Source organism: Canis aureus, chromosome 8 (assembly GCF_053574225.1).
Source record: "Canis aureus isolate CA01 chromosome 8, VMU_Caureus_v.1.0, whole genome shotgun sequence".
Lineage (NCBI taxonomy): Eukaryota > Metazoa > Chordata > Mammalia > Carnivora > Canidae > Canis > Canis aureus.
This window is the reverse complement of record NC_135618.1, coordinates 10,048,917-10,064,499: the sequence shown is the minus strand read 5'-3', so window position 1 is coordinate 10,064,499 and position 15,583 is coordinate 10,048,917. Positions and strand designations below refer to the sequence as shown.

The 15,583-nt window shown below is 33.9% G+C and overlaps 1 protein-coding gene and 1 pseudogene across 1 annotated transcript; both read right to left on the bottom strand.

Moving 5' to 3' along the window:
- Positions 1–3,656: 3,656 nt before the first annotated feature.
- On the bottom strand, positions 3,657–4,077 carry LOC144318010 (dolichyl-diphosphooligosaccharide--protein glycosyltransferase subunit TMEM258). The gene has a single exon (XM_077904905.1). The coding sequence runs from the start codon at positions 4,027–4,029 to the stop codon at positions 3,790–3,792; it is 240 nt and encodes a 79-aa protein (XP_077761031.1). The 5' UTR covers positions 4,030–4,077; the 3' UTR covers positions 3,657–3,789.
- A 10-nt stretch (positions 4,078–4,087) lies between these two features.
- On the bottom strand, positions 4,088–4,213 carry LOC144319849 (U4 spliceosomal RNA; annotated as a pseudogene).
- Positions 4,214–15,583: the final 11,370 nt, after the last annotated feature.

Here is a 15,583-nt window from a genome sequence, read left to right as displayed (position 1 = left end):
TTTAAATTTTATAAATCTTAATGATACTGTGAGGGGAGAAATCCTTTGCAAAGATTATATTAAAAATAACTTTTTAAAGATTTTATTTATTTATTCATGAGAGACACACAGAGAGAGACAGAGACATAGGCAGAGGAACAAGCAGGCTCCCCATGGGGACTCGATCCCAGGACTCCAGTTTCACAACCTGAGCCAAAGGCAGACCTCAACCAATGAGACACGCAGGAGCCCACAAAATAACTTTAAGCATGATTGACAATATTTTTGTGGAATATTTTGGCCAGATAATATGCTATTAAAATCATAGCCTTGAATTCAAGCAGTCATAACAACTGTGACCTTTTTATGCATACTTTCTTTGGACTATTTACATCACTATACCTAATCAGTTAATGAAGACATTAATACAGTTTCACATGTATGGATGCATGACAATTGACTAGGAGATAACCTACTACCACACACTAGATATAATCTCATACACACCAAAGTTTCTGTCTTCTTTCTGGCAACACCTAAAGACCTGTGTCAATCTACACCTATAGTTCTAAAGTGAGCAGCAGTGGAAAGGATCACTCTCCAATCCCAGGTATTTCCTCCAAAAACATATGAAGTTTTGACTTTTGATACAATCTCAGTGAGTTTGTAACTCTCGTAGGATGAAACTTTCAGCACAATCTTCAGTATTTGCATTTTATCTGTTTTTCTACATATCACAAGAGTTTTACGCATTTATATTATTTATAATGTTGCATGTCTTTTTTTTTTTTTTTTGACATTAAGACCAGTAGGATTAAGGAAACATAAAGATAGAGGTGAAAAAAATGTGCAATATAAGAAAGCGATGTAGGAAAGGATGGTCTTTGGGAAAAAAAGGGCAATATTAAATAAGATGTTTCTTTCTCAAGTCTAAGTACTTCCAACCAATCAGGGCACATGATGCAAAATGAAGGCAGCTGATCACTGAGATGTGGACTGTGGCTTGTCAAGACCTTGGGCCAAACAGATATAGCAAGTCACTCAGTTCCTTTTCCTTTTCAGAAAATCTTTCTCAGCAAGAGGCAGCTAGTTTTTTCGCACAGCAAGCAAGACTCAGCATGTGAAGCTTTGAACAAACCTGCACTGCAGGGAATGTTTTGCAGAAGCTGCATGACAAGATTGCCAAAAAGATTACCTCTTGATTTCCTTTGTCCTTGGGTTTATTTCATCTAATAATGGGGCAAAGATGGTACCTTCTACAACGAAGAAAGAATTTATTCATGAGTTATATGCAGCAAAATTGTTTTAAAATCCTTGTTCCTCATAATTTTCTAAGAAAACAATACCTCATTGAATCTAAAATGTATGTTTTTACTTTTAAAAAATGTTTATCATTTTACTATACTTTGTAAGCATAGAATAATTTGTTCTTGCAACAGCTTGAAGCCAGATCCTAAAAAGAAGTATTTCCTCCTTCTTTACTAAAAAGGTGTGAACAACCAGCAAAACATAATATGGGGTCAAAGTAAGTGAAAATCAAGCCATTTAACTAAAACCAAAGAATATATATATATATAGACAATACAATTCAAACATGCTACTTTTATCTTTTACTTTGTGTCTGGCACACACAAAAAAACTTAGATACTAATTATTATTGCTCTAACAGACATGGCTGTCATAGCTTAAGAAATACCATGAGGTTAGTGTCAGAACACCCAGTTTTAAGTACCGTTTCTTTCACTTAGTGCTTGGCATTTTGAATTGCATTTTCTTACCTGTGAACTGAAAATGATGATGGTTAGATTGACTAACACATATAGTAATTTTGAGTGTATAATAAAAGAAGGTTACATATTTTTTTAGAATTATATTTCAGAAAAATAAATAAAAATCTAGTGCATGGAAAAATTTATCATTATACTCTGTCACTTTTAGTTTGTCATAATCATTCCAGATATTTTACTAGTCATAAAGTCATGGAGCTATAAGTACCTAGGAACCCCACTTACATCAATGAATAGACCATTCAAGCAGAAAAATCAATAAGAAACATTAGCCTTAAATGACACGTTAGACTAGATTAGACAATAAATATATGCAGAACATTCCATTCAAAACAACAAAATATATATTCTTCTCAAATTCACATTAGAAAATAATATTTTATGTCATAAAACAAGTCTCAACCAATTTAAGAAGACTGAAGCAATATCAAGCACCTTTTTTGACCATAGAGGTATAGAACTAGAATCAACTACAGGAATAAGATTGAAAAGCTAACTAATACTTGGAGATGAAACAAGATGCTGCTGAACATGGGTTAAAAAAGAAATCAAATGAGAAATTAAAAAAAAAAACCTTGAGACAAATGAAAATAGAAATACAACATACTAAAATCTATGGAATGCAGCAAAAGCAGTTTTAAGAGGAAAGTTCATAGCAATAAAGATCTACTTCAGGAAACAAGAAAAAGCTCAGATAATCTAATTTACACCTAAGGGAACTAGAAATAAAAGAACAAATGTTGATAGATGAAATAATAAATATCAGGGAGAGATAAATGAAATAAAGACTAAAAAAGACAATATAAAAATTCAATAGAAGAGTCAGACCTTTGAAAAGATAAACATATCACAGGAGTTACGCATTTATATGATTTATAATGTTGCATGTCTTTTTGTTTTTTTGACAGCAAGACCAGTAGGATTAAGGAAACAGAAATTGAAACTAAGGAAAAAAGAAAGAAGGCTCAAATAAATAAAATCAGAAATGAAACAAAAGTTACAACTGATACCAAAGAAATAAAAAGAATCATAAAAGGCTACTATGAACAACTATAGGCCAACAAATTTGGCAACATAGAAGAAATGGATAAATTCCTACAATCATCAAATCTTCCAAGATTGAATCATGAAGTTAATAGAAAATTTGAATAGATCAATTTACTGGTGAGGAGATTGAATCAGTAATCAGAAGCCTCCTGACAAACAAAAGTCTAGGACCAGATGGCTTCACCGGGTGAAGTCTACCAAACATTTGCAGTTAATATTTATCCTTTTCAAAGATTTTCAAAAAACTGAAGAGCAGGGATCATTTCCAGACTAATTTTACAAGGCCAGCATTACTCTGATAATAAAACCAGATGAGAATTCCACAGAAAAATAAATTACAGGGTGTTATTCCTGCTAAACATAGATGCAAAAATCCTCAAAAAATTTTAACAAACTGAATTTTTAAAACAAAATTTAAAAGATCATACACCACGGTCAAGTGGGATTTATTTCAGGAATGCCAAGATGTTTTAACAACCATAAACTAATCAGCATAATACACCACAATGACAAAATGAAGGATAAAAATCATACAATCATCTCAATAAATAAAAAAATTGGCAATATTCAACATTAGTTTATGATAAAACTCTCAACAAAGTAAGTACAGAAGAAACATACCTCAAAGACCATTTCTGACAAACCCACAGCTAGACATCATAGTATGTGGTGAAAAGCTTTCAGCTTTTCCTCTAAGATCAAGGACAAGACAAGGATACCCACTCTTTACACTTTTATTAAACATATTATTGGAAATCCTAGCCAGAGCAACCAGTTAAGAAAAAAAATAAGTATCTAAGTTGGGAAGAAAAAAAGTAAAACTGTCACTATATGTGGATATGATTTTTTTTTTTTTTGATGGTCACACATCTGCCTTTATTGGGAGCAGCAGGTGGGACACTTCCAGCAATAGTAAAAATATTAATTTACAAAAGCAGGAGTTCAGTGAAGCCACCTTGTTGGAACCCTTGGGAGCTCATACGTAGATGCCAACCCAGAGCAGCAGGAAGAGGACTCCAAAACCCATGAAGAGTGAGGCCACCAAGGAGATGAGGAGCTCTTTGTAGATATCCCGAGTGTACTTGGTGGAGGTGACCTCATAAACGAAGAACCAGGCGGTAAAGAACATGCCAATTGCCAATAGCACCACGGTCAGATGGGGGAAGACGGCAGGGTTCACTGGGCTGGTGTATCTGCTCATGGCCTCGAGCTCCATCTCGCCAGGTGTAGGCTCATCCACCGCTCCGCCACCGGAATAACACGTCGGCAGTGGATATGATTTTATATATAAAAATTTCTAAAGACTCAACCAAAAACTGTTAGAACTAACAGTTTTCAATTAGCAATAATCGTGCCTCGGATAAACCTCATTGACTACGATACTGCCACTGCACAAAGCTCCGTTAGAACTAACAAATGAATTTAGTAAAGTGGCAAGGTACAAAATCAATATATTAAAATATGTTGTATTTTTATATACTAACAATGAACTATTATAATGTAAACATAATAAAACTATTCCATTTACAATTGCATCAAAAAGAATAGTATACCTAGGGATAAATTAACCAAAGAGGTGAAAAATTTATACACTGAAAATCATACAACACTGATAAAAGAAATTGAAGAAGACATGAACAAATGGAAAGATATACTGTGCTCATGGATTAGAAGAATTAATATTGTCAAAATGTGCATATCAATGAGAGCAATCTACAAATTCAATACAATCCTGTAGATGAGAAAATTTCAATGGCCTTTTTTTTTTTTTTTTTTTTTTACAAAACTGGAACAAACGATCCTAAAATTTGTATGGATTCACAAAACATCCCAAATATCCAAAGCAATCTTGAAAAAGGACAAAACTGGAGGTATCACTTTCCCTGATTTCAAATGACATTACAAAGCTATAGTAATCAAAATGGAATGGTATTGGTATAAAAATAGACACACAAATTAGTGGAACAGAATAGAGAGCCCAGAAATAAACCACATTTATATGGCAAATTAATTTATGACAAAAGAGGCAGGAATATACAATGGGAATGGGACAATCTTTAACAAATGGTATTGGGAAAACTGGACAGTAACATGCAAAAGAATGAAATTAGACTACTATTTAACACCAAATTAAAAATAGATTAAAGACTTAAATATAAGACCTGAAATAATAAATCTAGAAGGAAGCAGGTGGTCAGCTCCTTGACATCAGGTTTGGCAATTATTATTATTATTATTTTTTTTTTCGGAGGGGGTTGACTAAAGGAAAGAACAACAAAAGTAAAAATAAATAGATGGGACTATATGAAACTAAGAAGCTTCTTCATAAGTTAAGGAAAACATCAACAACATGAAAAGGCAACCAATTGAATAGGAAAAAATTTTGCAAATCATATATCTTATAGGAGTTAATATCCAAAATAGATAAAGAACTCTTGCAACTCAACAGCAAAAAAAAAACAAAAAAATCCAATTAATTAAAAATGGGCAGAGGATCTAAATAGACATTTTTCCAAAGAAGACATACAAATGGCCAATAGGCACATGAAAAAAGCCCAACATCACTAATCATCAGGAAAATGCAAGTCAAAACCACAAGGGATATCCTCTCACACTTGTTAGAATGTTTATTATCAAAGATTGAAGTAAAGGAAACACTTGGGAACCATTGGCAGTAATGCAAATTGATGCAGCCGCTATGGAAAATAGTATAGATGTTCCTCAAAAAATTAAACATTTGATCCAGCAATTCCACCTCTAAGTATATTTAGCCAAATAAATTCAGAAAAAAAATGCAAAGTTATATGCACTCTATGTTCATTATAGCAATATTGATAGCAGTCAAGATATAGAAACAACGTAAGTGTCCATCAATGGATGAATGGTAAAGATGTGGTACATGATGGAATACTAGTCCGCAGGAAAAAAGAATGAAGGATGCCTGGGTGGCTCAGTGACTGAGCATCTGCCTTAGGCTCAGGGTATTATTCCGGGGCCCTGGGGTAGAATCTTACATCACCTTCTGCCTGTGTCTCTGCCTCTCTCTCTCTCTCTCTGTGTTTCTCATAAATGAATGAATAAAATCTTAGAAAAATGAAATCTTGCCATTTGTGACAAGGATGGACCTTAAGGGTATTTTGCTAAGTGAAATAAGTCAAAGAAAGAAAGACGAATACTATGTAATTTCATTTACATATGGAATCTAAAAAAAATTAACAAATGAAACAAAACAGATACAGAGAGCAGATTGGTGGTTGCTAGAGAAGGAAGGTTTTTGATGGGTGGTCTAAATGAGTGAAAGAGGTCAAGAAGTAGGAACTTCAAATCATAAAATAAGTTATGGGGATAAAATGTACAGCATGTTGACTGCAATCAATAATATTACCTTGTATATTTGAAAGTTGCTAAGAGAGTAAATTTTACAAATTCCTATCACAAGAAAAAAGTTTTAGTAATGCATGGTCACAGATGGCAACTAGACTTATTGTGGTGATCATTCTTCAGCGCATATAAATATTGAATCATTATGTTACACACCTGAAACTAATAGGTTATATGGCGATTTTGCCTCAATTAAAAAAAAATAGAAATGTGTGAGAAAAGGTGTTCTTCTTGAAGTGACGTGTAATCTTGAGATCTGAAAGATGAGTAAGAGGTGACAATGTAAAAGATCAGTAGAGATGGCCTCCAAGTGGATGGCCAAGCATGTAGAAATACGGCAATCCAAGGGAAGCAAGCTATCAAGGCTGGAGTTTAAAAAAAAAAAAAAAAAAAGAAAAAGAAAAAGGTTCAGGGGAGTGGTGACTTGAGTCAATTCTGAAGAAGTATGTAGGTTTCAGCTCATGTTAACTCTTAAATATAGGTTCCTACCCAAGGAATTATAAGAGATTTTTAAAGAAGTAGAGTAATGTAAGTAAACAGGTGTCCATTTTTAAAAGATCATTCAAAAGTAATGTGGAGAACATATTCGAGGGGGATAATTGTAGACCAGAAGGACTAGTTATTTGGCTATTTTAAATGTCCAGGGCAGAGATGATAATGGGCAAGAGGAATGGCAAGATAGATGGAAAGTGAACAGTGTAGTAATATGTTTTGGAGGTAGAATTGTCAAGACTTGATGAAGCTTGGGTATGGCAAGAAAGAGGAAAAGGTCAGTAATAACATGATATGTTATCTAGTCAAGGCAGGCCTCACCGAGGACATGCTCTTTGAACTTAAACCAAGGATGACAGGGAAGAGTCAAACACAGGACAATTTATACAAAAGGAAGAAAAATGAGTGCGAAATTTCTAAATTTGGAACTCATTAGGTGTGTTTAAGGAAGAAGAAGGATATTCAACAAGAGGTAGGTAGGAAATAAACTTTGTAGTAAGATAAAAGTAATCTTTTCTGATGACTCTTGAAATATTAGGCAATATCATTGTGTCATTGAGGATGGAAGAGAGAATGCTGATATTTGAGGAGATATAGTATAAACTGGTCATTTTAAAGACTAGGGGCATGAATAAATAGAAAGGCATAGTAAGGTTTTTTTTTGGTTTGTTTGATAGTGCAGAGGAGTACACGATCTTAAAGTGAGACAGGTTAACCTATCTGTGTTTTCTCTTTTCCAAACTATTTAATCAGTTCTCTTCTAATGTGAATTTTTTAATAAATTGTGTTAGAGATTGTAGCTTTGCCAGAGGAGTATGACAGAAAGAAAATGGGACAAGAGAGTGATAAAAATAATATGTGATGAAATGCAAGCTGGGGAAAGAGGGATTAACTCTATGAAACAGATGAGGGTAAAGAGCTAGAGTATTTGATGAGTGTGAAGAAATGTTTAAGTAAAAGCATTGTCATGGGAACTGGATATGATGGGCCAAGAGTAGAATGCTTTACTTTGTGATTTTGCATCTTGTGCATTTAATGGTGAATATGCAAGTTTCCCGTCAGCACTTGCCAGTACAATAGCCATTAGCCACTGTGGCTATTTTAATATGAGTGCTAATTAATTAAAAGTACGGAAAGTTGCAAATCCAATCCCTCAGTTCAACTAATCATGGTTCAAGTGCACAATAACCACCTGTAGCTAATGATGATGGACACTGTAGAGATACAATTCCCATTAATGTATAAGGTTCTATCACACTGTGCTGGTCCAGATCACCATCTTTGGAATGAATGATAGAGAAAGAAGATAAGGAATATCAGTGCAAGTGAGGGGGACAGACCAATAAAGATCTATGATGTCCATTGAATCTTTTTTTAAAAGATTTTATTTATTTATTCATGAAAGACACACACAGACAGCAAGAGAGAGAGACAGAGAGAGAGACAGAGATACAGGCAGAGGGAGAAGCAGGCTCCACACAGGGAGTCTGATGTGGGACTTGATCCGGAGACTCCACAATCATTCCCTGGGCTGAAGGCAGATGCTCAACTGCTGAGCCACCCAGGCATCCCAGATGTCCACTGAAACTTTACAAGGATACAAAACTCAAAAAAAATGGTGACAGAAGGAGAGAAATGACACTGTGGAGGTAAAACTTTAGTGTAGATGACAGCAACCAGAATTTGTAAGGAGAGCTCTTGTATGATGGCATAAACTTAAAAAGATCTCAAAGCTTTAAAGAGCAAATAGGTATAGTTGAGCAATATAAGGGGAAAGAGGAAAGGAGACAGAGGCTCCCAGGGAGATGAGATGCCATGTACAGGCTCATGGAGGCCCAAGAGAAAGAGTGACCCTTTCTAAAAAAAAATATGGAAATACCTTCAAATGACTGGAAAAATGAGAAATGGAGTGCCTAACACACTCACAACCATTTCAAGTTCATTAACACACTGAAGTCCACCAATAGCCACCATAGGGAAGCTCTTTAGAGGACTTGGTAATCTCCTAGTATTTAGTTCCCTGTTGCTTCAATGGTGTCCTCCTTCTCAACAATGTGTAAATAACATCCCTAGTCCCCCCACCAACCAAATGAGTATGTAAAGTGCACAATGTAATGCATGCAGTGCTGATCATAGGACTATCTAATAATATCCTGAATAAGGACATTGGTGGGATGGTCAAATCCAATAGAGATAAAATAATCTCCAATGGTAAAAACATATATGTATGTGTGTAAGCTTTCACTAATACACATGTATGCATATATGTAATACTGTATATGTAAAACACATGCACATGAGATATACAAATCTCTTACAACATTGTGTTTCCAAATATCATCTATTACATCTCTCATTTATAAGGAAAAAAAAAAAACGTTTTGAGCAAAATGGTAATAGGAAAAGAAATGCATAGGTAAGGGATTTTTCTACTCTCTCCACGGGAAATCAAGGGAAAAAAGAAACAATTATCAAGATAATTCAAGGATAGAATAGGAAAAAAAATGCTTGCCTAAATTATCTGAATAGTTAATGAAACACTTGAGCTTGAGGCCTCAATTATCCAAGTAAATGAATCTGTTTTCTACTGTAGTTTGCATGGACATTTGATGAATAAATTAAATTTGCCTATGGTTCTAATTTGCCTAAGGTGCTAGAGAAGCTCTTTCCTTTCCCTCAAGGTACAATTAAGTCTCTGCTGGGCTAGGCTCAATATTATTCAACATATGACATATTATTTTAATTCCTAGGCATGTTATAGTAAACCGATCAAAGCATCCTAAAGGAGCAGACTCAACCTACACATAGCCAAAATATCCATATGAATAAGTATAAATTGGCTTGCTTTGTCTAAATGAAGGCCATAGGAATACTGCTCATTTAGTAATTAATGAATCCTGAGAGCTTAACTTTTTCTTTTCACCAACATGCTTTTAAAATATTGAAATTATAACCACAAACAAGATTTAACTAATATGACCAAAGAGGCCACAGCCTACTGAGTTTGAGTTTTGTTAGGCATTTTTCACAATCATGCAAATTATAAGATACGAAATATTATTTCTTGCCAAATGTTTGAACTTAGCCAAGTTTAAATGTTCAAAATTTTAAATTGGTTAAGATACGACCAAAGCATCATTCTTTTAATGTAAACGTAAGAATTCCTTGGATATATTTAAGAAAAGAACTCCTAAACTCATAGTATGCTCTTGTAAAATGCATCCCGTTTAATTGATTTAAATGAATTATTTAAAGGAATGGGAGGAGTCAAATTTCCAAAGAGAGTGGTTTTGTTTATTTTAGAAATGTCATTATCATCTGTGGTCTGTTGCCATCTAAAAATAAAAGACCAAAGGGTATGCCTACAGGGATATTGGCAGGGAGAGCAGATGTTCTGGGCTAAGCCCATTGTAATTCTAACTTTATTGTACAGCACGTGGCACATTTTGAACTTATACTTACGCTTTCAAATTCAGAGATCATAGCTGAAGTGACTTCCCAAATATATCAATAAGAAAAGCCTGTTTAGTAAATGAAGTATCGAAATGCTATGATCAGACTTTGTTCTCTTTGATAAATTGGGTACTGTACTGTGAATCTCCTTCTGACACCCTTTTTTCTTCTACATGCCTAAAATTTGAAATTAGATATGCTTGCAACTTGCCAAGAACACAGCAGTACTGAACTGCCCCTAGGTTTTCTTCTAGATAACATTCAGCTGCCTTGCATCTGAAAGCAATTGAGGACACATTTTAATGTGAACTGAAATAGATGCAGGCTGGATGTTCCATAAGTGGTAGAGAGGGCAAATAATCTTTTTTTGGAAGTGGTAGCCATACGGGGTCAACCCTACATTCAACAAGTGAGATTCATGATGCCAATGATCCTCGTCACAAGAATCAGAAATAAAATTGGATGATGTGAATTTTGTGCCACTGTGCAGTGACTGTGGTTGGTCACGGCCAAATACATTTTAATATCTTCACTTATCTATGATTTCAAACAACTCATTCAAACACATATTTGGTTTACTTCAATTTATAACAACATTGTGAAATAGGCAAGTCAGAGAAATTACCCATATTTGCCAAGTAAGAGAAGTATACCTATCAGTTACGTGAGTTGAAGTTTTCATGAGTAAATAAGTAGCCTCATTCACTTTTACCTTTAGAGCCAATCTATTTTTATCAGACTATAATATTTTGCCAACACCTAATGATTCATTTATATCCTCATTATAAACACCATTAATCTGCTAAAAGAGCAAAAGAGCAGAGCACGGTTGTTTTCTTCATGTCCTTTTTATTTTTTTTTTCACGATAAATGTACTCTTTAATCCCCATCACTATTTCACTCACACCCCACCCACTTCCCTTCTGGTAATCATCAGTTTGTTCTCTATAGTTAACAGTCTGTTTCTTGGTCTCTCTCTCTCTCTCTCTCTCTCTCTCTTTCTTTCTCATTTTTTTTTTCTTAAGTTCCACATATGAGTGAGATTGTATGGTATTTGTCTTTCTCTGACGGATTTATTTCCTTTAGGATCATATTCTCTAGCTCCATCCATGCTGTCGCAAATGACAAGATTTCATTCGTTTTTATGCCTGAATAATGTTCCGTTGTACATATACACCCCACCTCCCTTATCCATTCATCTTTCAGTGGACAGATGGCTGCTTCTGTAGTTTGGCTATTGTAAACAATGCTGCAATAAACATAGTGGTGCATGTATCCCTTTTACTTAGGGTTCTTGTATTTTTTTGGATAAATACCCTGTAGTGAGTCTTGGATTATAGAGCATACTGTTTTCTAGAGTGGCTACACCAGTTTACATTCCCACAAAAGATGCAAGTTTTCTTTTTTCTACTTCCTGGCCAACACTCATTGTTTCTTGTGCTTTTGATTTTAGCCATTCTGACAGGTGTGAGGTGATATCTCACTGTAGTTTTAAATTGGATTATTTGTTTTTGGGTGTTGGGTTATATAAATTCCTTATATATTTTTCCATAGTAACCCTTTATCAGTTATCTCATTTACAAATATTAGAAATATATTACTTCAATTCTTCAGGTTGCCTCATGGTTTTGTTGATTGTTTCTTTCCTTCATTGTGAAGAAACTTTTTATTTTGATTCAGTCTTCTTTCATTTCCTTCCAAAGAAGGAATTTCTGATAGCGTCAGACTCAAGTAAATTAAAAGCATTTTCTGAATCAAATAAATTTGAAGGAATAAAATTCATGGCGTTACAATAAAAATAAATTTCTTATGTGACTATAATTCTTTAAAAAATATAATACTGAATGAATTAATGAATCAACTTTTATCTACAAGCAATTTCCTACTTAAAATTGTTGCCTTCCCAGGGCAGCCCCGGTGGCACAGCGGTTTAGCTTTGCCTGCAGCCCAGGGCGTGATCCTGGAGACCCTGGATCGAGTCCCACGTCAGGCTCCCTGCATGGAGCCTGCTTCTCCCTCTGCCTGTATCTCTGCCTCTCTCTCTCTGTCTCTATGAATAAATAAATAAAATTCTTTAAAAAAAATTGATGCCTTCCCTAGAATGCTTACAAAAATAAGTAAAGCATGACATAATCTGGAAAGATTTTTCTTACTTTTGACATATCAAATATAAAATATATCTAATCTCTGATTTTATCATGTGAAAACACATGATAATATGCTTTCCAATGGGAATTGTTCAATAAGAATCTGTACCTTTTTTGGCATTTATAAAGCCAATTTTTATCGTACATCCTTTTAGTATAGATTGATGAATTAAAAGAACATTGATGTTCTTTATTCTGTATGAAATAATACATTCTTTCTCGAGATTCTTTGAATTCTTTCAAATGAACTATATTGAACCTGACTTTACTGCCAGCACAAAAGGATAAGGGTCGATGTTCTGAAACCAATTTTGTTTTGGAGAATTTTAAATTTGGAAGCTGTTGTAAGAAATCCTTAAGAAAAATAAGAACTAATTAAAATGACTGTTAAATTTCTTGACTTAAACTGAATTTTTTTTACTATCAAATGTATTTTGAGCCTATTTTCCAAATCCTCAACAGGTTTCCTACATATTATTGCAATCCATATGTATGGTAATTTTGACAAAACAAGATGGCTATTGTCTTCCCATCTCTGGGACTTAGTGGAGCATTTTGGGAAGTAATTACATTCAATATACCAATCAAGCAGTTATTCTGTCATTACTGATAAAATTTCATAATAGCATGGAAGTTGAAAATAGCCCATGGGGAGAAGATTGTACAAAAAAACAAAACAAAACAAAACAAACAAACAAACAAAAAAAACTAGTTCTTCTGTAACTTGATTTCATGTGCACATCATATAGCTTTAATAAAATTTGAGACATGAACTGATAACCAGCTTAAGTCAGTTGCCTCCTCCAATATCAAAAAATTAGGTTATTATTCAATTATATTATTTAAATTTAACAACCTATTTTTAGAATTGACGAAAGCATCTTACCACTAAAATCAATGAGATTTGTCAGGTAACAGCAAAATAGGAGCTGCACTTTCTTCAAAGTCCGAATATATGTGAAAAAAAGGGTAGACAATTGAATTCTAGTGTAATTGTTATTCCATGAACACAACTACCAAAAACTGTAATTTCTCTCTGACTCCTTTGGCAAAAAATACTAGTGAATGTTTATTGAGTGTATTCTGATATCTGTATATTGAGCACAGCCCTATCAAGCTAGTATTTTTATAAAGTTCATTTTATGGATGTGGAAACTGAAGTCCTATGAGGTTAAGTAAAGTGCTCATGCTCATTCAGTTTGGAAGTTAATTTACTTTTTTTAATTTTTATTTTTTATTGTTTTAAAAGATTTTATTTATTTATTTATTTGAGAGAGCGTGAGTTTGAGCTTGAGCTTGAGCTTGAGCAGGGGGCAGGGGATGGTGGACAGAGGGAGAGGGAGAAGCAGACTTCCTTTGAGCAGGGAGAGCAACAGGGGGCTCAATCCCAGGACTCTGGGATCATGACCTGAGCCAAAGGCAATATAGATGCTTAGCCGACTAAACCATCCAGGTGCCCCATGTTGGCAAGTGAATTCCGTCACTAGTTTATCTGGTCCAGAATCCATGCTCACATTTACTAAGCTCATGTAAATCTGCTTCCATGTGTGTCTCTTCTTGTTCCATTAGCATTATTTAACATTCGTGGTTGTTAATCCCAGAAACCAAAAGCTTTCTTACTGGATTGGCCAACATGGGGATTAAATGCCTTATATTTGATTATATAACTCTAACCCCATTTAGCATGCAGAAAGTTAATTGTTACCTGAAAAAGTTTTCAATTCAGAGTGAAAGAACTGTGTACGTAATAGAGTGAATTTTTGGTTTGCCGAATAAGCTTATTTTGTTATGTCAAACATAATCAAAATATTTCCCCACATCTAATCAATGCGTCATATCCCATTCAAACAGTACCAGCTAGATACTCTGAACTATTCTTCCTTGATAAGTTCACCCTGGTCACTTAAAGGAAAACTATGAAATTTTTAAAGCCCAACATATTTCTTATATTCTACATTAGAATATGCTGACATTTTTACTTTATTTATTTGCTATATGCATCATGCCCCTGATCTTTGTATTGTATATCATCACTTCTTCAACATCTCCTCAGTGAGTAAAACATGAACTTTAAACCTTGTCAAGTGGTGATCAATAACTGTCTTCAAGGAATAGCTTACAACAATAGAACTTTAGAGCTCCTTAAAAGAATACACTGTTCAATTGCTTTAATATATTTTCTGTCAAAAACTGAAATAGTATGATTGAATGTAAGGTACTTTGCATGCAGTATATAGCATTTACAAAGTCAGAAGTATTCCTATATGATACTTTGCTCACATAAGCTGATGTCAACATTTTAAATGATAAACAATAAGATTTCATTTATACCAACAGTTTTAATACATCCAATACTAATCAAGAATAGCCGCCCATGGTCTTATTTATTTATAAACTACTGGATATTTTGTGCAAAAATATGAATTAGAAGAACATTCTCAATCAAATTCAGTTATTCTACTTTTCAATATAAGGGGATAATGATGTTAATAAAACCTAGTAGTCTGGGATTGTTTTCTTCATTATTTTATTCACATTTGTGATTAGAAACATATATTAATTATATTCAGGACAGGCACAAGGGAAGGATTTTTATAGAAACCAGAAAAAGCCCAAAGCTATGATTATATTTAAGTTTTGTAACTTAGCCAAGTCCATTATTCATATTTATAATTTAAAAAGTCATCGTGCTCTCAAAATATTTAGACCCCTCCTGATTGTATTAATATTTGATATTTGATTAGGTTAAAATGCAAATGTGAACCCTCCATATGGTGCAGAGTAGCAGAGGAACAATATGTTCCATGTGGCCAAGCCACCTTGGATCTTTCAATAATAAATATTCACAAGCTCCATTAACACCACATCATCACTACTTAAATTTTAACCTACCAGGTTTTGGGTCAGCAATAAAATTTGGTCAGTATCTTCACAACAGCAGAATTAATGCTAGTAGAAAGTATAGGGCATAAGAGTAGACAATTTTGCTGAAATAAGCAGAATGAAATCCTGCTATAATATTTTCTCAGATACAAAAAATGGAGAGAAATAAGACAATAACTTAATTGCACAGTGTGAGAGAAAATATCCAGTAAGACTAAAAATCAGGAAGCAAAAAAACAAAACAAAAATACAAAACCACAGTTTAAACAAAATGAGTTCCTGTTTCCTATTTGCTGAATTTTATTTTTAATTGTATAAAGTTTTATTTTGAAGAATGTCTTAAGAAACACTATAGGAAATTGATGTGAGAAGCTTAGAAGGCAAAGGAATCTCCAATGATGGAAGACAATGACT